The 25823-nt window shown below is 48.1% G+C and overlaps 1 protein-coding gene across 1 annotated transcript; it reads right to left on the reverse strand.

The window, feature by feature from the left end:
* Window positions 1–668: 668 nt before the first annotated feature.
* LOC148775984 (anthrax toxin receptor-like) lies at window positions 669–24799 on the reverse strand. Its single transcript, XM_088842484.1, has 12 exons — window positions 24543–24799; window positions 17312–17383; window positions 15801–15872; window positions 12916–12997; window positions 12777–12810; window positions 11809–11888; window positions 11662–11730; window positions 11255–11332; window positions 11093–11153; window positions 4236–4331; window positions 1141–1210; window positions 669–744 (listed from the first exon to the last, which is right to left on the reverse strand). The coding sequence occupies exons 1-12, from the start codon at window positions 24797–24799 to the stop codon at window positions 669–671; spliced, it is 1047 nt and encodes a 348-aa protein (XP_088698610.1).
* Window positions 24800–25823: the final 1024 nt, after the last annotated feature.

Here is a 25823-nt window from a genome sequence, read left to right on the forward strand (position 1 = left end):
AGGGCCTTGATTCTGTCTCCTAGTATGCAGTGTCCCAGCCTCTTAGATTCACTCCAGCTGGAATCCAGGCTGGCGCCTGGAGTTACCCACCACAAGTCCTGGGCCAGGAGAGGTGGCAACATGGGTCCAGGGTGGGCAGAAGCTCAGAACCATTTTTGGAGTTGCTTAGAGCTTGAGTTGGTTCCTTGCGCATACCTTCAACGATACTTGGTTCACAGAGAAGGCAGTTTCCGTAGGACCCGGATAGCCAGCTGTACCCCGAGACACTCATAGAGGCATTCCAGTGAATTTCACAAACCAGAGTTGTGGGGACAGCTCCCTGATAAAGAACCCAGGCACCAAACTGGCTGTGAAATGCTACCTGAAGTGCATGTCTGCACAGATTACTTGCTGGCCCTTTCCCAATGATGTTATTTCCCCTGTCCTGCATCCCTGGTTGTCTCTTCCTCCCAAGCAGATTCTCTTGCAGCCCAACATTCACTCACACAGTCCTTGCTGGTAATTTTCAGGCTTCGCTCACTCCAGGTATTTTCCCTGTTCAGAGAGTAATCAACAACGACCACCCTAAAGCATAGAAAGGGCAAATGGTGACAAGGTGACAAGTGACAGTTCTTGCACTTGTTTCAATCTGTTTCCCCCAGATCTCTTTATTGTAATGACTTCAAACATCAGGCATCTGGAGCTTCCAGGGAGCAGGAAGCATGGGCAAGGAAAGCTGATGCCCAGCCAACTTGAGATTGACCTCTGAAATGAAGGCAGACGAGGCAGGGAGGAGCCCTGCATGGGGTTAGATGCCCTCATGACCATGGACTAAGTGACTAAGGATGGCTGTATGTGTCACAATCCTGACTCTGTATGTACACAGCATGTTGGCTTCATCTGGAAAAGCTTCCTGGAGTAAAGGTACCATCCCTGGGACATACCATCTCCCATATCCTGCCCTCCTGAGCAGAGCCTGGGTCACAGCCCACAGCAGATCCCTGAACACCTCAGGGGATTATCAGCCAGGACAGGGGTGGAGGATGCCTGAGTCCTCCTGGAGACAGACATGTACTGCCCTCAGTAAATGGGGTATCCCGCACTCTGGACTCCTCATGGTGGGGAAACCTGCCCAAAGGGCCCTGGAACATAAACACTTACTGTCCAGGCTTAAGAAAAATATGTCCTAGGCAGACTAGTTTTTCTCCAGTCACTGAGTCAGGTGGTTTAGCTAAAAGACAATCATGTGAAAAGAGTGTCAATGGACTTGTCCATCCATCCACCCCTCCCCTTTTGCCTGCCCTTGGTAAGCAGAGCTGCTGCCTGGCAGAAGCAGCTTCTCTTCTCTGCCTTCTTCTGACAGTCTACCATGTACCAGGCACTGTGCAGGGGCTCTGGTGTTTAATGGGAACAAGACAGGCAGAAGCCTTGCTCTTAAGGGCCTGACATTTGTGGGACTGGAGAGGGAGACAGACAATAAAGTAACAAACAGCAAAATGAATGCCAGAGAGAAAAGTGCCATGATGTCAATAATCAAGGGAAGGAACAGGGAAGGGAGTGGAGGGAATAACTGCTTAGTTTTTTAGAGACACCATTTCTCTTTAAGAGAAAATGAAATATTTACACAGGACATGACGGGATATCTGGGATTTGCTTTATTACAATAAAAGGTGAAAATATGAGCAAAACCAGATTGGCCAGGTTTGATAATTAATGAAAGCAGGTAAGGCTGCTTTAAGGACTCTATACAATTTTTACTACTTTTGCATGTTATTGAGAATTCTCATTAAAGATAAGGTCTCTGAGGCAATGTTCCTGGAGCTGAAACCAGATGAGGGGAAAGGCAAGGAAAGTTCTGAGGAAGAGTGTCCAGGCTGTGGGCACCTGTGCCATGGCCTGCGGCATAATTAGCTGAACTTGTTGACAGAAAGAGATGAGTGGTGGGGGACTCGTGGACCCTGGGAAGGGGTGTGGGCTTTATTCTAAGTACAGTGAGTGTGTCAAGGGGCTGTCCAAGTCCAGATGAGTTTGGACACAGAGGCAGAAGGACCTGTAGGTGGCCTGGATGTGGGCTGAGAACAACAGGAGTCAAGGATGACATGCAGGTTAGTGAGCAGAGCATCTGGGTGGGCGGTGGTGCCATCTGTGGACACAGGGAAGCCTCAGGGGGAACAGGGCTTCTGTGTTTGTGCTTGTTCTATAATTTTGTGGGGGTTGGGAGATGGCCTTCAGGAGACTCCGACAGTGCATAGTGAGTAGCTGTGGAACCTTCCCTCTCCTGAACCCTAACTATTCTCACACCCTGATTGTGTCTGCAGGTCAGGCCTTTCCTCTTAGATGGTTTCCTTCCCAGTGCCAGCTTTTGACCATAATTCAGTTCTCACATTAGCTACGAAGTTCTGAACTATTTTCTCCTTCATTGGTACTGATATTAAAAAACTAATCACTAAGTTTATTTAGGGGGAAGGATTTGTGTCTGAGGGGTAGAATGATTGGGATTAGGGTAAAAAAAATCACAAGAAAATGTAGCATAATTTCCACAGTATTCACACAGCAGGGAGAGTGAGGTAATGGTAGGCACCTCATATACCAAGGGTCACAAGAACATCATGTATAAAGATTTCTTAATATGTGAAATCATGACACACTTTAGACAATATAAAACATACAGAAATGTTGGTTTTAAAATTAATCTTTGTTATGCTTTTCTGTATTTATTAAGAAGTTTTCCCAGATGTTTTAATCAGAGTAAAATATAATGAGAGACTACCAAATGAATCATCATTGGCACTCATGGCAATCCTCAGGGCTCATGGCAATAAATAGTGCTGATCCACCACTTCTGGTCAGCCTCCAACCACATCCAACATGGCGGTCAGCAGAGAGCCCAGCAGGGATAAGCTCTCCCATGTGAGATCTCTGGGCTGGTCCACCTCAGAGAGAAGCTGATGACACCATGGGTGAGAAAAGAGTAATAGCCACCAAACCCAGGTGAAGTATCTGAATACATTTATTGGATGATAGGTTGTTCCCAACCTTTTTCAAGAACTGTCATCAGCAAGGCCAAAGACCCAGCCTAGGCGGTCAGATCATCTGTGTTTGCTTTCCAGCTCGTGCTGCATCAGCTACACACAATTAGGTCTCATTTGAGAATTAACTGAGAGAGTGCATATAAGCCACTTAGCACATAACCTGATGCAGCAGGTGCTCAGTAAACATAAGTTCTCCATACAAATGATTCACTCAGTATGAACCACTCCTGAGAAAGTACAGACCAAGGGAAATCTAACCCATGAGGCCATTTACACCCTGTGTGGTGTGAGAGTGTGGAAATGGTAGAGCCCTGCCTGTTCTATGCACCCATGTAAGGAGACATGGTCCAGAAGTGTCCTGGTGGAGAGGACTCGCTCTGGGTTTATCAGATGGTCCTGGAGTGAGGAATCATAGAACATAATATAATCATATCCAATCAATGTATCAAGGGGCTAACTGGGAGAGTTGAGGAGGAAGAGGAAGTCCAACTGTCCCCAGGCACTCTCTGGGGGAGATCGGACCTACCTCAGTGGTGAAGGCACATCTCCTGCCCCTTCTGTGCACTTTCTCAGGCCGCTCCCCCATTGTGGAGGAACATCTAGTGCCTGAATATTTCCAAATAGTAGCTTTATGTATCCCATAGGGCTTAGTTAGTGCACCTACCCTACTGACCTCAGTTTACAGTACAGATAATAGAAGCTGAGAACAGAACCTTCATTAGGTCAAAATCACACATGTAAAATGGGCCTGAGCCAAGATTCCAGGGCCCAGGCCTGGCCGTTGGCATCCTTTCTCAATCCTGGTGACCCCACTCTCCTGGGAGAGTTCAGTGCACCTTGCACAGACTCAGGGCCCTGGGGCTACCTCCACTTCTCACCAACAGACTCATAAGATTCAAGTCCTTTCACGGGGAGTGAGGGCCAAGGAAACTGTGGGAGAATGTAGCAGAACCAGCTCCCCAAGCAAGGGTGAGCCTTTGCAGGGATAAGCCCTGATCCAAGACTTTCTTGACTTGTTGGGGATTGATCACTTCCCAGCCTGAGATGAAGGGTGAGGTGGCCAGGTTTCCTAGCCAGGTCCCTGCCTCCACTTGTCCCCACTACTTCTATCCTCAGAGTGTCTAAGTGAATGGTAAGGAAGGGATCTGATGGCTTGGTTGGCTGAGGGAATGCAGTGTGGTGTGGAAAGTTTGTCATTTAGAGGCACCAAGCTGAGTTACTTACTGTAGACTTTGGTTTTGTCCAATGTATATCTGCAAGTATATTCACTCATTTTGTCTGGGCTGAGTCCAGGTGCATAAAATCCGAGATGGTAGGACTCTGCAAGGGCAACATCCAAATTTCTGTTAAGAGTGGTTGAGTCCTGATTTCCTTCCAATTTTACAATTATTACAGGTCACCCCGTAACTGCATTCCCAGGGGACACCCCTAAGGAACCAGGGACCATTTGTCCCCTGGGTTCACCTGTTGTCACTGATGGTCCACTCTGAGACAGCGGGACTGGGCTTTGAGAACTCAGGGGGCCTCTCACTACTCCCCCTGGCCCATCAAACTCATTAAAGGCACCAATGTCATCCCCACCACAGAGGCAAATCCAGTCACGGGTTTCTGACTCATATGTCCCAGAGTCTTCCCTAGAGTTTCAGGCAGTGCTTTCCACCAGGCCTTCCCGTACACAAAGGACAGGAACCAAGATAAAGCAAGCTGAAGGTAGATCTGACCCTTGTTTGTGTTGAGCGCACAAGCCTGGTGCTTGTAGGACTTTCTCACACTTGGGGTCTATTCCTCCTCCCTGTGCTTCTCTGTGCCTATAGCAGGCTAGACACCCCAGGAGCAAGGCCAGGACCTGGGTGAGGCAAGCAGGGAGGAAAGGACCCTGCACAGGAGAATCCCCCCTGGAGGATAAAATCTTGTATTAGATGTGGTTCTGAAGTATTCAATGACTGCTCTTCCCTTCCCTCTTCCTGACCCTTCATGTTCCTCACACAATGCCCCCAGGGCTCACCAAGCACTTCCTTTTGTTAGGGTGAGAGACATTGATATGCTAAAGTGAAGTTCTGGGCCATAGCCTCTCTCCAGGCTGCTGGGAATTTCTGGTCCCAGAGGCAAATACCAGCTGACCCAGAGAAGACGGCTTCCCTGGTGGCTCAGTCGGTAAAAAATCCACCTGCAACGTGGGAGACCTGGGTTCAATCCCTGGGTTGGGAAGATCCTCTGAAGGAGGGCATGGCAAATCACTCCAGAATTCTTGCCTGGAAAATCCCCATCCATGGACAGAAGAGCCTGGCAGGCTACAGTCCATGCTGTTACAAAGAGTTGGACCCAACTAAGAGGCTAAGCACAACAACCTGGGGAGTTGTCCAGGATAACATGCAAGTCTTCTTGCTCTAAGCCCAGGGTCATTAGCCTCCATCTCTGCCTCCTGGCCAAAGCTGGTGAATTTCAATCCCAGATGCTTCATTTGCCCAAGGTCAGTTAACTTGAGGAGCATTCCTCAGAAATGCCAGCACAGACTTCTATCTGGCAGTCCTGATTCCTCCTGCTTCAGGTATCCCTGCCGTTCCCATCAGATCAGGGCCAAGTTTGCAATTTCTCTGCTTGCAGAAAATATATTCTCAGCCTGTGGGCTGAAGCTGGCTTGATGATAAGTTTTTTTTAGGTTTTTCAAGGGTTCTCCAAAAATTTCACCCCGCGTTTAAAGTCTACATACTTTCTTAACACCAAATAAAAATTTTTGGAGAAAGAATAGAACTGGAGGTATTATGTTTCCTATTTTTGGACTATACTCCAAAGCTTCAGTAACCAAAACAGTATGGTGCTAATACAGAAAGAGACACATAGGCATACAGAGCCTCAAAATAAACCCATGCACATGTGGTCAAGTGAACTATGACACAAAAGTCCAAGCACCTTCACTGCTCACCAAGACATGGGAATCTGTATTTGTCCTGGAAAAAGCAGTTGGGACTGTGTCTTGCACATACACTTTTGCCAGCACAAATTGGTCCACCTGAGCAGGGCAGCTTCCCTCAGTCTCAAAGGGGATTGCTTGCAATTTACATTTTAGGATTACTTTTTGCAAAGAAGCATAGCTCTAAACTAATAAACCATATTGTAAGTAGATACAGGCAGAGAAAGGAAACCTTAACTGCCAGAATACGGAGAGGTCAGGCTCTAGATGAGGCAAAAATAGACAGTGTAGCCTTCCTGCCACAAACAAAACGACAAGGGGAACCAGAAGTGGGAAAATCCATGCAAGGCACTACCTGCTGTGTTCATTCAAAATGATGTTCTCCACAAGCAAGCATCTACAGTGCGCCTATCAATCTTTATACTTCTTCCTTTAAGTCTCCTGAATCCACAAGGTACACATGATCCACTACTCCCAATTTTACAGAGAGTGAAATTGGAGCTAAGATAGGGGAAGAGGTACCTCCTACCCCCTGGCAGGTACAGGGCCAGAATCTGAGCTCAAGTACATAACCCAGCACCCACTTACACCACCTCTGTTCCTGTCTTGAAGTGAAGTGCAAGTTGCTCAGTTGTATCCGACATTTTGTGACCCCATGGACTATACAGTCTATGGAATTCTCCAGGCCAGAATACTGGTGTGGGTAGCCGTTCCCTTCTCCTGGGGATCTTCTCAACCCAGGGATCGAACCCAGGTCTTGTGCATTGCAGACAGATTCTTTACCAGCTGAGCCACAAAGGAAGCCCATTCCTGTCTTAATTCTGAACATCCATCACACTCCTCTCCAGGGACACATCCTCTCTGACATTCTGATACGTGGATTTTTCAGCTTGTTGGACTGAGTTGGAACCAGAGAGGACCTGGCAAGTCCCAGCCTCATGGTAAAGATGGACTCCGCCTCTTCTTCCATGTAGGTGACAGGAGGGAGGGCAGCAGCTGAAGGCAGGGCCAGCCAACAGCCCAGAGCACAGACCATGGGGGCATCTTCAGGAGCAGTGCACGCTCCCCTCTGCCTGGATGCCTTCCTTCCTCCTTGGATCTCCTGCTGCCTTCAGCCCCACTCAGGTGTTGCTTCACCTTTCCAGCAGAGCCCCTCTGTCCCAGGCAGTGTTGCTCTCAAAGGAGGGCTTCTAAACTCTGGCAATTCTCCAAAGTGGAAGGCAGGGTGATGGTTTCAGATTTTTTAGCAGAGGAGAGTTCAAAATAAACAAGTTTTCTTTGTCCAGGCAGCAGCCTCTTCTATTTCCCAACACCCCATATCCTGATTCCTCTTAACAGTTAGCCCCACAGGATGAAAATGAAGTTGCAAGAACTAAAATCAGCTCACAGGGCTTCATTTCCCATGCACAGTGCAGCTGCCCACCAGAGACAGAAGGACCAACAGCCTGAGGGATACTGATCCTTTCTGGAGGAGAGAGCTTTCTCTCTGGAAGAAAAGTTACACACCAGGTTACCTGGGGCCGCTAGACAGAGTTATGGGAAGGCAGGCTCCCCGAGAAAGCCAGATGGAGAGGAGCTTGAAGAGGGCATACAACCTACATGAGACTGACTAGGGTGCACGATAGAGGTGACCTGCCTTGGCGAGGGCAGATGGCGGAGCACCACATGCACCTTGGCACAGCAATTTTGAGACAAACTGGACACTGCCCACAGTGAGCTGCGTGGCCCCTTAAGGTATCAATTCTACTTCTGGTCTTGATCCCAGGGATACTCTGACCCAAGAGGAGTAACCATCAGGACAGTCCTTGCAATGTGACTTGAAGTATACTTATTAGGAATAATCCAAATATTGACCAAGGGAGACTAATGAAATAAATTGGTCCATTCATGCAATGGAATACTGTGCAGAAGGTTGGAAAACATGTACTGCAAGATCCCTTTAAACTAAAAATATCTTTATAAAGTATATTTAGGTAGGAATTTACATATAAAAGCAGAACTCCTTGTGATTGTTAACTCAGGAGATAGTGGGATGGGACAAGGGGGGACCTTATCCTGGAGGAGGGGCAGCCTCTACCCAGGCTGGTTGCAGGAACGTCCCTGTCAGCACAGTGTGTCCATCCGTCATGCCTCAGGTCCTTCTGCCCCACAGAGCCTGCCCCACCCACCCCCACAGGGGGTCTCCAGCCATGATGCAGAGCTGGACACTGGGCCCCAGAGGAAAGCCCTGCTCTGCACTGGCTCCCACTATGGCCTTTGCTGCTGGGCTTCTTGCAGACCCTCACTCTGGTCTGGTCACACACAGGAGAAAGGGTGACAGGGGGCCACCTCCAGCCTGCCTTCCGGGCTCAAATCCTGAGCAAACCCAGCAACACGCACGGTGGGTGAATCCCCAAACCACAGTGGTGAGTTCCCGGGGCCAGATCCTGCGCTCATCCCTGTGAGTCACTGAGGAGAGGTTCTGAAGCAGCAAATTAGACTGTAGAGGAAGAAATCAGGGAGTAGCTGCCTCCAGGGGGTGGGGGAGGGATTGCCTGGGAAGGGAGTTGAGGGGGAATTCTAGGTGCAAATGTAATGCTCTGAGTCTTCATGAGGTTTGGGGTTACATGGGTGCTGTGTGCATTTGTCAGAACTCATCAAATGATACACTTCGGTCTGCTGCATTTCAAAAAGAGAACTCAACCAAAAACAGTTACCAGGCAGAGTTATGCACAATGAAGGGTTTGGAGGTGAGGTAACCCCATGACAAATGACAATAGAAATGCTGTCAATCCAGGTAGTGGAGACAGCAGTGTCCATTGTACATCTGTTTTCACTTTGCCATAGTTACGAAAATTTCCATAATAAAAGGTAAGAAAAAGTGAGGTGAATGATAAAAATAAAAAATAAAGCCATGGACACAACGAAGCAGAAGTCATGGTACAAAAGTGACAAATGACAGAAAAACATCAAAGCTGTGGGAAGCCGGCGTGAACAGCTGACCAGGAAAGGCTTTGGGACTGAGGCACCAAGGCAGTAACATCTGAAAGGGTGGTAAGCGGAACCTTGTAAAGCTCAGGGAGGTTTTTCAGGAGGTTCAGTCCCCTGACCCCACAGCTTCCGCCGCAGGTGAGCTTAGAGCAGAGGCTGGTCCTTGGAGAGTCTGGTTATTCAGCTTGAGGCCTCCACTTCTGTGGTCAAGTGGGAAGGGAAGTGGCCTTCTCAGCCCCTCGTGCCCTGTGCAGAGGAGGGACTGGAGCACAGGCCTGGAGGCAAGGAGGCCAGCAGAGGCCTCTACTTAGTCTTGGAGTAGAGTCTTGGTCCTGAGAGGCTGAAGAAGTGACCTGCTAATGCTCACCTCCTCCAGGCTTCCTCACACCCGCTGTACTGACTTATTCAGAATGACAGCTACTACTTGTTTCAGGTCCAGGCTCCTGCCTTGAGCTTTCCTCCAGTGACAGTCATGCTGTGAGACAGCTTTTGACAAGATGACAGCAGTTGTAAAGGTCAGAGCAGCCACGCTGGGTCTCACTGGCAGAGGGTGTGCAGTGGGCACCTGTCACCCCTGCTGGGCCACCACAGGGCATGAATGACAACAGGCATCCTCCCCTGAAGTCTGACAGGGCTGTGTGGGTCCTGGGGACATGATCAGAGAATGGAAGCTGTCAGGCTGTTACACAGCTGGCAGCGACACCAGAGAAGCAGGAAGAGACCCTGCAAGTGTGTGTGGGTCTCTCCTCACATCTACACTTCGCACTGCAGGTCACAGGGTCAGAGACAGGGGAAGTCAGGGTCAGACATGACCTACAGTGGGTGAAGGTGAAGACGTTTTCATCCTGGGTGTTCTTTAAGCATTTCCTTCCCCAACCTGGGCTCAGCATGAGAGTGGGGGCAGAGCCAGGGGTCAGTGATAGAAGCCTTAGTACCAGCTCCTGTTGGTGAGGGCCACCAGCTTCCAGATACTGTGCCAGTCACTGTGAATCCCACTGCAAATACACCTCATTGCAGATGTGATAGTGGACGTTTGTTATTTAGACTCCTTGAAGATGAAACCGGAGCTGCCAGATACTCAGCAACTTGCCCTGGTGGGCAACAGATCTCAGATATGAGCACTGCTCTGTCTGGCCACAGCCTACTACACTGTAGTCTTGCAGCTTGGAGTACTGCAACCAGGACCAGTTTCCTGGGTCTGCGTCCAGCTGTATCCAGTGGGAGCTGTTTACCAATGGGAGCTTGTGCTTATCCACCCGCCTCAGCTCTACAAATCCCAGTGATGTGGATGCACAAAGTGGCACACACAGAGCTCACTCAGAGAGAGGGCTTCTAACAGAAACTTGACTGCACAGGATCCTCCCCACACTGATGCAGGGACCCTCCCAGGGGAGAGAGGGCTTCCTCGTCAAGTTCAAGACCTCAGAGAGAGGCCATCCTCACTGAATCACTGGGTATAGTGCTGGCTGTGAGAATTTGTGTGGTTGCCTTCATCAGACTATGGTCCTCTTATGACTTGAACTTTGTCCAATTCTTTTATTCATCCATTGAAAAAGATCATCTTTTCTTTCTCCATTTTGCTGATGTGGTAAATTGCACTGATATTTCAAATACTGAATCAAACTTGCATTTCTGAGGTGATCCTTAATTAGCCTCAATGTATTGTTCTTTTTATATATTGTTGGATTACATTTGCTAGTGTTCCATTCAGAGTTTAAAAATAAATTTTCTTATTACTTAAAATATATTTCTTATTAATCTGTGCTTTATTTTTTTTATATCTAAGTAAAACTTTTTAGTTTTGAATTTTAAAAAGGTAATTACACTAATCTTACTAGGGTAATTATTTCCCAACACATGTACGTGAAGTTGTTTGGTGGTATGTACCTTCAATTTATACAGAGCTGTATGTCAAGTGTATCTCAATAAAACCAGAAGAAAAGGTAATTACACCCAATATCTACACCATAATCCATGGCAGACATGACTCACACAAACACACACTTACTTAAATACTCAACACACAATAACATACCCAACATATTTCTGTAACAATACCTCATGCACACACACAGCACACACTGAGACACCACATACACACACATACACACTTCACCACACACCACACTCAGACTCAGGCACATTCATACCACGCATACGCAAATGTCATTTACTCTCGAACAGTGACCCCAGCACATACCTCCTACACAGGCATAGTAGGTGTCCCCACCCATAACTTGCTTACAGGAATTCCCCACGAGCTGGAAGAGAGTATAATAGGTGGTAGGGTCAGGATGAGAGACACGCATGACCATGGTGAGAAGCTACCCCACCCTCCTTCTCACATTTGTCCCCCACTCACCGATATAATAAAGCCTTCCATGTCATTGGCTTTGGGTACCTCATATGCCTGGGTCTTTCCACCCACAATTTCAATCAACTACAAGGAAGAGAAGATGTCTTGGCAAATAGCCAAGGGTTGAGAACACAGCATTCTGTCCCGGGAAATAGGCTCTTGCCTGCTGCCATGTTGGACTCCAAGCCTGGCGTCTGTCAGCAGCCCACCCTCACGGAGTGGACAGCTCCTCCACCCACACCTCTGGTGTATAGTTTACACAACACCTTCTGTTCAGCTGCCGTGACTACCTGTTGTCCAAACACTTGGGCTGGGGTAGAGGGACATCCACTGGGTGATGCTGGGACAGCTGCCTTTGAAAGTTTACCCCAACCGGGTTCAAGAGTGGCACCTGGTTACCTGTTCTGAATTACCTGGTTTCTCTGAGAGTTTTTCATACCTATGGCGTAAAATTTGGTGTTCAAATTCTTCAACCTGTTGGACTAATAGAAAAGAAGACTGTGAGTACAAAATATACAGCTAGATGAGACACAAAGTTGGAAATGAGGGACTGGACTTACTTCTCGCATAGCTGCCCACACTGTCCATTGGTCCAGCGGTCCAGCAGTCAAAGCATAAATCATGCTGGCAGTTTTCTTGTCTGCAGAACAATCAGGGAGTGGCCTGGTCAGCAAGCACCTGCCTCAGGCTCTCAGGCCCACAGTGCTGCTCCCACATCTCCTCCTCCTGGGGAATGGCCACCCTGACCTGAGTACCCACCACCCAGAGCTCCTGGAGGGAGAAGGAGCCTTAGTCTAGGACTCACGTGACAGGTGAAGAGCCTGGCCCAGAGCGCTTCCTCGTGGACCCTCACTAGGGGCAGGTGGACAGCCTTTATTCTGAATGGCAACTGCAGCTACTTCTCCGGTGAGGACGTGCCTCTCATTATAGCCCAGGGAGGAGCAGCCCTGACTGTCAGATGCTTGGGCAGTGGCCCCTGCCCAGCTCCCTGCCTTTTGTCAGCAGTCTATGCTTCTTTCCTGATGGGGGGCCGCAACCCTACAGTCTACATGCGGATGGTTCTGGGCCAAGAACAACCTTTCCCACTGCTGGAAACACAGTTATTGGATAAGAGTCTACCAGAGGAAGAGGCTGAAGGGAAAGGGGGCAGAGCCAGCGCCGTGGTGGACAGAGTGTGGGCAGCCAGGGGGACGCCAAGGTCTCTGCTCCCTAAACTGAACTCCGTCTACTCCCTGTCCCTGGAATTTCTCTTTTCTTTATTATGCAGCTCAAATGTAGGTCAAGTAGGTCAAGATATCTAGTAAGAACTAGGAATATAATGCATGATCCCATGTGGTTCTCAGGAACGTCCCTGGGGGAGCTTTTCATCCTCACTGTGGGGAGGAGGAACCTGCAGCACAGAGAGGGCAAGGAACTCGCCCCAAGAGTCAGCGCTAGGAGCTGGCGGAGGAGGGTCTGCACCAGCCCTCGTTGAGGCCGGGCCTGGCTCTGTCCCACCTGAGCACAGTGACGTCAGCAGGCAACTTACTAGCAGAGTGAATTTTCGCAATCTGATCACCTGCCTGAAACAAAATAAAGGAAAGTTGGGGGAGGACAGTGAGATGACCCAATAATTCTTTAAGAACTTGATAAAGCAGAATAAATCCTCTGAGCTATAGAGTCCATACCATTTTCAATCCATCATGCAATCTTCTGGTTCCTGAAGGCCTCACCCCCCGAAGTCTTTGAAGACCTTGTTTAAGTTTATTTCTGAAAACAATTCGAAAACAGCATAGAGGAGGAATGGGGGGTGATAGCTATAAGACAGCCCCAGCTGTCCTGGGACCATTCTGCCCTGTTCAGACCTGCCTGGACCTGAGGGAACACAAGTGGCCCTGTCTTGACTCTTCTGCCCGTGTCTCTGCCACTGACAGGACTAGCCCTAACCCTTCATTACCGACTCAGTGAGTGTGGAGGATTCTGTTTTTCTGTTCCGTAAATAGGACCTGGTTTACAATGTGCTCATCCCTGGCTCAGGCATCCAGACCTCAGGGGACTCAGCAAGGGCCATGCCTTGGCCATCCATGGTGAGAGGGGAGCACCCAGGGATGTGCACCTGTGGATCCGGCACCCCCAACATGATTGGTGGTACTGCTGGCACCTAAGGGATTCCTGGTGAGGGTACATTATCTTCCAACAAGCAAGGCTGAGTTTGGCGAAGTCACTCTGCTGATACTCCTGCCCTATCCCCTCCTCCTCAGCCACAAATCCCTGAGGTGGACTTGGTCCCTCCAAGCTACTTCTCCCTCTGGACCAGTGCTAAAGGAAGTAGTCCAGCTGCTCTGTTAGAGTCTAGGGCTCGTGGCCTTCATCTGTTCCTGAAGAAACAGACCATAAGCTGGAAAAGCGACCTGAGGGCTGTCGATGAAAGGGGGAAGAGTAGTGACTCCAGGCTGCCATGACAAGGGGATGTCGTCCTCTGCTAAAGCAGGTTGCAGGGGATAGGACTGGGATACACTCGGGGGTGGGGATTTAGGTTCAGGGTTATTCAGTGTGATGGGCTCAGCTGTCACATCAAGGCTAAGGAGTCCGTGGTCCCTGAAGGCTGGCTTTTCACTGCGGGCAGAGGAGATGCTCGATGTGCAGTGAAATATGAGAGCCCCAGACCCACTCAACCTAGCTCACGAGAAGAGGAGACCTGGGGCCCGTTGCCAGGGCAGGCCAAAGCAGGCCTTGCCTAGCTGAGCAGAAACACATGTCCTGGCACTTTCTAGAAGATTTCAGTTTAGTCATTCACACCTCAAAATATGCTGGAACTCTCAGTGCTCACAGTTTCCTGCCCAGGACAAACATCACCAGGCAAAGTTCTCCCCTGAGTGGCTCTCTCTTCTGCTGCCCTTCCAGCTCTTCTCATACACAGACACTAGGCTCCTAGTACCCTCAGCAATCCTTCCTGCTCTTAAAGTATCCCACTCATAGGATAGGAGCTCCTCAACCTCTTCCCCGTTCTCACCCACCCCCACCAGCACACCGGAGGCTTCCTAGCCCCGAGCTGTCTGGCTTCTCCAGCACCAGAGCAAGGCCTGTGTGGACAGTGCCCTCTCAGCCTGCTCGCCCTAGTGGATAGGGCTCAGAAAGCACCAGCCCTGGTCCCAGTCCTGCCCCAAATCCTCTGCAGACCCACTAGAGTCACACTTCTTATCAGGCTCCCTCAGCCACTCTGGACTGAGGCAGTTTTGGAAATGACCAACCCCAGGCTAAGACCAGCTCCCAGCAAGATTCTGTGGGGTCCTCCTGAGCTGGAAGAATGAGGGTCATGGTTGATGTTGACCTGTTTTCCTAGGTAAGTATTCCCCTCCCCATCCAAACCACCCCCTCCCCCCACACACAGTATTTCACTTCTTTTCCTGTCCCTTGAGCTCCATTCCCTCTCCTGAACCCTCTTGTCATGGAAGATTTCTCTCCTTCACTTTCCAGAGAGGACTATGGAGGCCCTCCATGAGCCTCACCAAACCTGTCTTGGTTTGGGCCTCGAGCACCATACCTTGGAAGAGGCAGCTGTCCTCCTCTCCCCCATGGGCAGCTCTGCCCCCAGAGGTATGTTTCCAGTCCCCATTGGACACCTCTCTGCCACCTGCCAGTATCCCTCCCCATGGACTTTCTCCCATGGCAAATCCACTCTGCTCTCTCTCTTCTAAACTCAAACACGCACAAAACCACGCCTTCCCCAGCTCAACTGAACAGGAAGCCTGTTATCCTGGGAGCCAGGACTGGGGAGTGCTGTCTCCATGACACCATCACACTTCCTCGAAACCTTGCTGTCCTGTTTAATCTGCTGCTTGTGGCTTCTCTCCAAGGTCCTGAAAAGGGCGCTGTGCCACAAATCCTGGACCTTAGTTCTAAATGACTCTTTGGTATTTCACCCACTGAACTGGGTTCAGTGCATCAGGAGCATCTTTACCTCCCTGCTACTAGAAGCACGTCTTAACACCTCCAGGCTTTTTGGCACACTTAGGATGCTGGTGAGTCATGTTTCTCTCCTACACCCAGTTCTGCCTGGTATTTGGAACCACACCCACGGGCTCCCTTGTCTCAGATCCACCAAGGGGCCAAGCTCCCACACAGCGAAGCTCCAGCACTTCAGCATCCCAAACCTTGCCTCCTGGTTCTGACTCTGCCTGCCCTCTTCCCCCATGGCTCAGTGCAGAGGCTGAAACACAGGGCAGGTGCCCAACACAGGCCAGTGTTCACAAAGGGCCAACACATCTGCTCCACCAGATCCCAGGAGTCCTCACAGTGAGCCAGTTCTAGGAAAAGTGAAGAAGGCTGAGAGGAGGGGATGAGTGGAGGGCAGGGCTTAGAGGGAGTTGAGATGGTCCAGTAACACGGGAGTCTACTAGTGTCAGTATAGTCAGGGGTCAGTGGGAGCCAGGGAATCAGGACTGGGGTCAGAGTGGGCACTCAGGAGAGATCAGGCTGGCGCAGCCTGCACACAGTGGAGATCCTCAACTCCTTGGGCCTCTCTGTGACCCTGCCCACCAGGCCTACCTTGGAGATTTAAAATGACACTTACCTGTCTGAGGTGAGTGGCAGAAGGACATTGCTGACTGAGGAGTAGGTGATGAGGGAAATCCTCAGTTTAGGGCTGGGGAGGAAGCAAGGGCTCATAAGAAGCCATGAACACTGGTCAAAATTAATATCAATGAGCAGCCAGAGAGGCAGCAGTACATGTCAATTTCTGCCCTACCCATCCCAACTCTTTTGCTTTGGTGTGTGTTTCTCTCATCCTGAAAGTTCCAATACTTTTGTGAAGGGTTCAGAGGCCTGTAAGATGTAAGATCTTGCTGAAAGTTGGTGCTAAGATGTCATCTTGGTCCATTTCTACATCCCCCCACCCCAAGCCCCCAGAGTTTCTTTCTCTCTCAGACACACACACACACACACACACACACACATGCAACCACACACAGAAACATGCGCATGCTTCCTGCATGCACAAGAAAGTAGACACTTATGCACTTGTGCATGAGGGCCTCTCCATGGACCTCCATGGTCCAAATTCTTTGGACCTTACCACACTTCCTTCCTCTCCTGTCTTCCATGCTTGCCTTTTATCTCAGGGAAATTTTTTTACCTCTCAGCAGCCATTCATACACAAATCTTTCTCTCTTTCCTCCACTGTTTTCTGGCCCATTGACTCATCTTTTCATGAAATTGCTACCTAGCTGGGTTCCCCACTTCTCCTGGTTCAAGTTCCATCTCATTTAATCCATAATTATGGAGCACAACCTTGATCATGTCAGATCCCTGCCCTAGAATAATCTGTAGCTCCCTATTGCTCACAGCAGGTAATCATAAACCTGGCACTATGAGCCTCCCGAACTGTCCTGTTTAGCTTCATCTCTCAGTCTTGAGTCAACCCTGCTTTCTAGTCAAACAGACCACTCACTACAGAAGTGGTTTCCATTACCCTGTCTTTCCTCATCCTTTAAGATTTAGTTCAATATTCCACAGTCTCCAGGAAGTCAAGCTTGCCTTCTTCTTTTTCTAAGAATACTTGATTTTTCTTTAAAGTTGCAAGTAACTCCTTTATTCTTATCTTCTGGTCTTTGGCACCCTTTAACTCAGTGTTTAGGTATGTGACTTGCCTGTTTCCTAATCTGTGAGGTCCTTAAGGACAGAGTGTGCCCCCTACATTGTGACCTGATTCCCAGGCAGGAGTCAAGAAAGATGTTGTGCATGTACTTAGTTGCTCAGTCATGTCCAACTCTTGCGACCCCATGGACTACAGCCTACCAGGCTCCTCTGTCCATGGGATTCTCCAGGCAAGAATACTGGAGTGGGTTGCCATTTCCTTCTCCAGGGGATCTTCCCAACCCAGAAAATGAACCCAGGTGTCCTGCATTGCAGGCAGACTCTTTACCAACTGAGCTATTGGGACCTGGTGAAATCAGTGTGATTGGTAATTCTTTCCGCCTCAGAACACCACATAGGGCTCTCTGCTCCTGAAACCACAGGACTCCCATTTTCACCGAATGTAAAGAGCTGTGTACTCTGTCTGGCAGAGAAAAACACCAGCCATACTTTGTAAACCTCTTCAGCAACCTTTCTGTTAAATCACAAATTTCATTCCAGGTGTTGCCGTCGTTGTTTGACCTGAAAACAAAGAAGACCTGATTAAGAGGGATGAGTCACCTCCTTGTGGTGGGCAGATTTTCTGCCTCTCCAGTTTCCAGAAGACTCTTTAGCAACTCTTCCCCACCCCGTGTAGCTGAAGGCTGTCATACTCCCTTAGCAACCTCAGTGGGTCACCTTGATGGTGACTTTCACCAGCGTGAGTAGTGGGGAAGGTGACCAACCTGACTCATGTTGGGGATGAGAGACTTTGGGTAGCAAACCAGGTTGGTTGACACACAAGAAATAAGGGAGGATACATTGGTTGGAGAAGTCTGAACAATTCTAATATGTTTGCACTTCTGGTCCCCTAATTTTTACACAACAATAAGAGCCCTGGCCTCAGGCAGGAGATGGATGTACTACTTAGATTATTTCATTTTACTACTTTCTTATCAGCCTGCAAAGCTGAGCCACTCTGAACACTGAAGGCCTTTTCTGGGAACACTCATGGGGAGGAGCAGAACTAGGTCCAGGATACTGCTATCCTGGTGTCATGATACCACACTAGCAGGGGAAGTTGCAGGACTTTCCTATCCCCACTTTCAGTTTCTCACTGCCATTGGCTCTGACTTCGGTTGCCTGAATGGATAATGAGGAGGCTGGAGAGCCTCATGACCTCTTATGTCTAGGTGGGAAGAACTTCCATGTGCCCTGCTGGCCAGGGCTCAGAGGTCCTTGCAGTCCCACACCTCTGCAGGCTGCACTCCAGGTTATGGAGGGCAAATGTGGGTCTCTCTGGCTAATTGTTTTGTCAAGGTTCTGCACAAGGTAGTAGAGAAACTGAGGCTGGTGCCTTGTCCTGGGCTCTTCCTCGGTGAACGTTGGCTCATGTCTTTGATACGGATTGTGAGTCTGAGAAAACCACCAGGAGCTCCTTCCTTTTACCTGCAGTGATCACCATGCCCACAAACACCCCGAATATCACGTTTAAATGTGCAATTCTCATATACCCAAGAGCATCTTTGTTCTCTCTACTATTCCTTCTGACTCCTCTTGGCTGTATCTAAAACTGTTAAGAGATGGTGAGTAAACTAAGAATATGTAATTCTAACAATACTATAGTTATTATTCATGGAGTATGTATATACCAGACACATTACATGCATGATTTCCAATGCTAAACACTTCTATGAAATCATCATTATTTGCATTTTACAGATGAGAAAATGGAAGTGCTTACAGATCAAGGAATTTGCCAACATTTCCATGGGTGTGAACCATAAGAACTAGCTGTAAACCCCGTGATTTACCCCCTCAACTTAGCAGACCTGGAGACACTGCTGTGTGTGACAATTGTGGGTGACAAAGCATGAGCTGGTCAACCTACCCACAATACATACTTTTTTGGGAGCTCCTATTCTTCCAGTGCAAGGCAGCTCCTTTCCTAACTACTCATACCACATTCCACTTTCCTTCTCATTACTCCTGTCCACTGTGTTCTCCCTCACTGACGAGGGTCTTCCAAAGGAGATATAAAGGAAACACAAGTCTTCAACCCACCCACCTACGCTGGAAAAGGTTTCAGTGTGGGATTATTTTGAATGAAGCTTTAGATTCTAGAATGGAGAAGAATACTAGTGTTTATGGCAGTGGAAAATAAGACAGGGAGTTTTAGGTCCCTAGGAAGGAGGCACTCTGGAACCAAGCAACCACATGGGCTTCTGCCAAACCAAGTTTCAATCATGACTTAGTGTCCTACTCTTTAACGAGAATGGAGAGACAAGGATCACCAACAATATGACGATATCTTTGATATTATGCTTGAGACCAAAACATCCTACTGAGATAACTATCATGGGACATTGGAAGTTGTTGGGGCAGGGTCATGTAGGAGAACTGACCTATAAGAAAGCTAAATTTTCTTCCTCCCCTAATAAGAACTCAGTAGAGAAGGTGTAAACCTCAAAAAGCAGGAAACAGTAGTCAGTACAAGCACAGCATTGGAAACATGATCACATTATCAGAAGAAAAATCTGGAAGATTTTTCTTGGAAGTGAGATCACTTGGCTGCCTCTTGGAAGTGAGATAAAAAATGGGAAGGAAAGGGTTAGAAGCCTCAAGACTTTTGCTGTGAACAGTAATAGTGTTTGATTTAAATTTTGTGTTCCAGTAGTTTCTCACAAATGTGAAAATAAAATTGCAAACAAAAACTTATAGCATGAAGCATGTCATCAAAATGACAGATTCTGAAAATCTAAACCTTCATTCCCCTAGGGACACACTGAACAAACAACCATACCTATGAGCATCAACTTTCTAGGAGCTCTAAAAAACAAAAATCAACAATAAAGCAAATGTGCAGTCAACAAATAGTTCATTTCAAAACGGTAGGAAAGTTTTGTTGCATATTTCATCACATTTCTCCCACACTTTCTCTGGTATGGTGACAATTTTGTTTTCGATCACTGGCTTTGTCCCAAGTTGACTTTGATCCAGAGGGAGGAATGTTGACCTGACTTGCAGATTATTTTGTAAAACTTACCTTACCTGGCTGGTGTCAATTAGGATGTTTAAAATCAGCTGTGGGCATAGGTGAATTTAGAAACATACACGTATGCGCAGCCCAAGAGAATGCTCGGAAAAGTCTCGAGAAGACTTTAAGTTTTCACCTCAGGGTGGTCCCTAGGTTCAGTGGTAGTCTGGCTAAGTGCTAAAGAAATGTCCTAGTAAAGAAACATTCTACAAAGAATGGAAGAGGTGGCTTCTCCCCACCACTCTCATGTCTTCTTACAGTTTTGTAATGATTTCATGTTTGTTTCAGATCCTGGCATTTACGTCTGTCGATACATTCAGTGAATAAGAGTTACAGGGACAGGAATTCCAGTGATCACACACAACAAGGAATATTCTTTGCAAAAGCAGTTTGGAAATGTTTCAGAATAAATGGACTATTACATGAATCTATATTAACAGATAAAAGCAAATACAACCCAGGGAGCTATGGTGAATTTTGCTTTCTAGATGTACCACATTATAGTAATAAAAATCCTAATTTTCAACAAAAATAATCATAAAACATACAAAGAAACCAGACCATTGTTCATTCAAAGTAAATAAAATTACAGAAATCATTCCTGAAGAAACCAAGGCATCAGACTTACTAGACAAACACTTAAAATCATATTAAATATATTCAGACAGTGGGAAAATAAAGACAAATAGAGGAAATCGGGATAGTGATACATGAGAAAAATAAATATCATGAAGAACAAATTATTAATAAATCAAGGAGGAATTTTGGAGCATTAAAGTATAATAATAAATTGAAAAAATCATAATTCCGGTGGTTCAATAAAAATTTTACTAGGCAGAGAAAGGAATAAACGAAGTGGAGGATAGGACAATTGCTACTGTCTAGTGTTAGGAGCCGGAGAAGGCACTGGCGACCCACTCCAGTACTCTTGCCTGGAAACTCCCATGGACAGAGGAGCCTGGTAGGCTGCAGTCCATGGAGTCGCTAAGAGTCGGACATGACTGAGCGCCTTCACTTTCACTTTTCACTTTCACGCATTGGAGAAGGAAATGGCAACCCACTCCAGTGCTCTTGCCTGGAGAATCCCAGGGACAGGGGAGCCTGGTGGGCTGCCGTCTGTGGGGTCGCACAGAGTCGGACACGACTGAAGTGACTTAGCAGCAGCAGTGTTAGGAGCATAAAGAAAAAAGAATGAATAAAGGTGGTCAGAGTCTCAAGGACCCGCAGGACACACTTAAGCAGAATGATGTACATACTGTGTGAATGAATAAAGCAGAAAGAAAAAGAAACAGAAACACTATTTGAAGAAATAACATTCAAAAATGTCCAAAATTAGATAAAATATATGATCCTATAATTCCAAGGATCTTAGGTACAAATGAAATAAAATAAAGAGATTCACATCAAGATTCATTATAATCATACTGTTGAAAACTAAGACTCCGGAGTTCAAATTCTGGATCCATGTATTCTATATTGAGGCTCTGGTAGGTCATTCATCCCCAGGCCTTGAGCAGCCTCCTTGCCTCATGTGTAAAATGGAGATAATATTTATTCACATTATGAAGAAGACATGATGAAGAAACTGCTTTCCTCTCCTACCCCTATCTCCAATCTAGCAACACACCTGGTTCCCGCAGCTGCCTGCCATCCACACTCTCTTGAATCCTGTAGCCTCTGATTTCAAAATAGCTCCAGAATCTGTCCACGCATCACCGCCACCCACATCTACTGGTCCACACTACCTCATCTCCTCCCTGGATTCCTGCGCCAGGCCCCTCACTTAGAAGGCTCTATTCTTGTGCCCTTCATCTGTGACTCTTTTAAACATGATCCAATCACACACCTCCTCTGCTCAAAAGTCCTCCAAGTCTTGACACCACCTCAGACTGTCACTATAGTCTTTCCTGGGTACCTCTTTAGAACAGTCCCTCCCTCAAAACTTCTCATCCTCCTGTCCTGATTTCCCCCTGGTGTTTATCCCCATCTAATCCAAAATCACTGCGGATGCTGATTGCAGCCATGAAATTAAAAGACGCTTACTCCTTGGAAGGAAAGTTATGACCAACCTAGATAGCATATTAAAAAGCAGAGACATTACTTTGCTAACCAAGGTCCGTCTAGTCAAGGCTATGGTTTTTCCCGTGGTCATGTATGGATGTGAGAGTTGGACTGTGAAGAAAGCTGATCGCCGAGGAATTGATGCTTTTGAATTGTGGTGTTGGAGAAGACTCTTGAGAGTCCCTTGGACTGCAAGGAGATCCAACCGGTCCATTCTAAAGGAGATCAATCCTGGGTGTTCATTGGAGGGACTGATGCTAAAGCTGAAACTCCAATACTTTGGCCACCTCATGTGACGAGTTGACTCACTGGAAAAGACTCTGATGCTGGGAAGGATTGGGGGCGGGAGGAGAAGGGGACAATAGAGAATGAGATGGCTGGATGGCATCACCGACTCGATGGATGTGAGTTTGAGTGAACTCCGGGAGTTGGTGATGGACAGGGAGGCCTGGCGTGCTGTGATTCATGGGGTCGCAGAGAGTCGGACACGACTGAGCGACTGAACTGAACTGAATACCCCAGCTCCTCTTTGATTTATGTCTTGCCTCCTAAAATGAAAGCTCTAAGAGGAAAAGGACTTTTCAAGTTGTGTTGTGTTTTCTGCCTTATCTCCATTGCCCCAAACAGTGACTGGTGTATATAAGTTTTCCAGTAATTATTTCAGTGAGTGGATGAGCAAGGAAACGAGGGAGTGAATAAGACTAGACTGCTCACCAATGGATGAAAGATCCAGACAACTTTGGGAGTGCCACCCACAGAAGTCTGATCTGCACCCTCTGCTGCTGCTGCTAAGTCGCTTCAGTTGTGTCCAACTCTGTGCGGCCCCATAGACGGCAGCCCACCAGGCTCCCCCGTCCCTGGGATTCTCCAGGCAAGAACACTGGAGTGGGTTGCCATTTCCTTCTCCAATGCGTGAAAGTGAAGGCGCTCAGTCATGTCCGACTGAGTGACCCCATGGACTGCAGCCTACCAGGCTCCTCCATCCATGGGATTTTCTAGGCAAGAGTACTGGAGTGGCTTGCCATTGCCTTCTCCGGATCTGCACCCTACCTCCCCACAAAGGGCATGTGGGAGAGAGTGAGCTAGGGAGCCAGGGCTGGATCAGGGCCCCTGCAGTGCTGGGGAGTTCCCAGGGTGTATGACTCTGCCTTCCCTTTATTTATGCTCATCCTCCATGAGTTCATCTGATACATGCTAGGAAAACTATACTCCCAAACTCCCAAACCATACTCCCATTCATCCTCATCACAACTTGGTGAGGTAGGTATGAAGATCCCATTGTACAGATGGAGATGATGAGGCAAAGAGAGATGAGGCGACTTGCCCAAGCTGCATGACTGATGAATAGAGTCTGCTTGACTGCAAAACTGGAGCTGCCTCCTCAGTGGTCATTATTGCCCTCTCCCCAAGAGTAGCAGGAAGCAGCCACAGGAGGAAGGCTGTCCTCATCCTCCAAATAGTCTCATCAAGATGGCTTTGAAGACACCAAGGCTTTCTACAACTGGACTGAGTGAGCATGGTTCCCAGGGAGACAAGGTTACTTCTCTGGGACTCAGGAATTTGCTGTGGTTTCAGACAAGCCTTTCCTGGCCCACTATAGATGTGCTCTAGCCTTATTCTTCTTACTCCAATGGCCTGAGGCTGGGGAATGGGTATGTAGGTCCCTTTCTTGGACACCCTCTTCTCCTCCACTCATTTGCAGAATCCAGCAGGATTTGGTCCTGGCACCTCCATGAGCCTCTGTCATACCTCATCCAACCTCTAGGAGTCCATATCCCTTTTCCAAGAGATTGCATAGGCAAATACATTCCTACTCTGTCTCCCTGGATTGTCTTGAGGATGACAGATGCCAGTGATGAGCTTTGGAAACCATAAAACCGTTTCAGTGATACTGAGAGTCAAGCCACTGTTGCTACTACATAAAGTTTATCCTCAGTCTCACAGAGGAGTTGAAAATGGAACCAAGGCAATCTCTCCAGCCTGAGGATTCACCCCGCCCTTTTCTTTGAGGATCAGAAGGTACCTAATTCACAGTACAGGTTTCCCAGGGCCACAAGCAGACAAACCAAACTATTCTTAAACTGCACACAAATTAAAACGTGGTTCTCCAAGCTTTTGAAGAAAGCAGCAAAACAGTTGCAACCAGCAAAGCAAAGGACTTTCCAAGCAGAAACACTACAAGAATGCCTAACAGAGGACACAGTAATCTCTCTGGAAAGAAAACAAAACCAAAATTCACTGTGAGCTTCTCACAACAGCTGAGAAGGCATCGCCTAGCAATCACCTGCCACTCCAGTTGTTTAAAGGTCATGCATGTGTATCACAGATTCAGGCCAAGCTGAAGAGAGAGAGACAGAGCCACTGGGAAACCTTATGGTGCCCTTTTTCCTTTCTAGAAGTAGAAAGCCCAGGAAATAAATGCCTGGGGCTTTCTGTCTGGGAACAAGGATGCCACAGAGGTCTATTCCTTGGGTCTGACCAAGACTGTCCTCACCTCCTCTCTCACAGAGCCTGGGGACCCCCTGAACCCCTTCTTCTTATCAGTGACCCTGGTGACAGAGGCGCTTTGAGAAGAACAGGGGGCCAGATGGGAGGGCTACTCACGCATCCAAGACTAAATAGAAGTCAAAGGCACCATCACAGTCATGCAACTTGCTCGCCTTGCTCCTGATGCTCCTGTGGAGGCTTCCCCAGTTTGGGCTGAGGTAGCGCTGAAAGGTTTTCCAGCCAAAGTCAAGGTGCCGGAAGTTTCTCCAGTTCAGGACATCGTGCTGGAAGCTCCCTGCACTCAGCAGTGGAGGCAGCAGCAACAGCAATAGGAAGAGCCCGGGGCCAGGTATCCAGGGCCCACTGCTCTCCATTTACCTGGCCAAACATATGGCCCTGTTGGACCCTGGCCACTCCAGGCCCCCTCAGGCCACAGCCCCTATGACCTCCACTGCCCAGGGGCCTCCACCCCTCTAACCACAGTGCACAGTGAACCTCCCCTGGTACCTCCCCTGAGGGTGAGGAGGCAAAGATGGTTGGCTTTGGGGCCCTTCCCCCATCCCAAGGAAGCAGAATTCCTTGTGATGACCCTTATAATGGACAGGAAGGTTGGCATAGTGACTTTATGACCTGCAGTTCTACTCAGTGTCCTGCCTGTGGACAATCCTGGGGGGAGGCAGGGGATCTTTGGAGGGGCAGTAGGGTGAGACCTCTGTCCCTCATCCTTCTCAGGGGGCCATTAAAATCCTGGAGAAATCCTACCTTTTTGTCAGCTGAAAGAGGGCAGCTGAGATGGCTTAGATGAGAACATCATTGTTGGGAGGAAGTCTAGACAGTGGAAATGTAGAGTGTTTCAGTGGTCATTCTTGTGACTCAGTGGGTGGAAGGATCTAGAAGGGGAAGAAGGTCCTGCAAGGATGTCAAAGTACCTTGTGAATGGACATGCCAGTTACTTTCTGTTGTTTAACAAACCACCCCAAACTGGGTGACATAAAGCAAGAGCTATTTTATTATGGGACTTCCCTGGTAGCTCAACCTGCAATGCAGGAGACCCTGGTTTGATTCCTGGGCCAGGAAGATACCCTGGAGAAGGGATGTGTTACCCACTCCAGTATTCTTGGGTTTCCCTGGTGGCTCAGGCAGTAAAGAATCTGCCTGCAGTGTGGGAGACCTGGGTTCGATCCCTGAGTTGGGAAGATCCCCTGGAGGAGGGCATGGCAACCCAACTCCAGTATTCTTGCCTGGAGAATCCCATGGACAGAGAAGCCTTGCAGGCTACAATCCATGGGGTCACAAAGAGTCAGACATGACTGAGCAAGTAAGCACAAGCTTTTATTATGCTGATAGTTTCTGGGACCAGAAATCAGAAAGGAGTGACTTGTGTCTCCATAGACCAAC

This window comes from Moschus berezovskii, chromosome 12 (genome assembly GCF_049115385.1).
Source record: "Moschus berezovskii isolate FMDL1 chromosome 12, NW_MosBer_1.0, whole genome shotgun sequence".
In the NCBI taxonomy this organism is placed as follows: domain Eukaryota; kingdom Metazoa; phylum Chordata; class Mammalia; order Artiodactyla; family Moschidae; genus Moschus; species Moschus berezovskii.

Coding starts and splice junctions, on each gene's coding strand:
- LOC148775984 (XM_088842484.1), bottom strand. CDS start 24,799: ATGGAGAGCAGTGGGCCCTGGATACCTGGCCCCGGGCTCTTCCTATTG. Junction 12,811..12,915: donor TGCATGATGGATTGAAAATG/GTATGGACTCTA, acceptor ATTTTGTTTCAG/GCAGGTGATCAGATTGCGAA. Junction 4,332..11,092: donor CTACTATGCCTGTGTAGGAG/GTATGTGCTGGG, acceptor TTGCCCTTGCAG/AGTCCTACCATCTCGGATTT.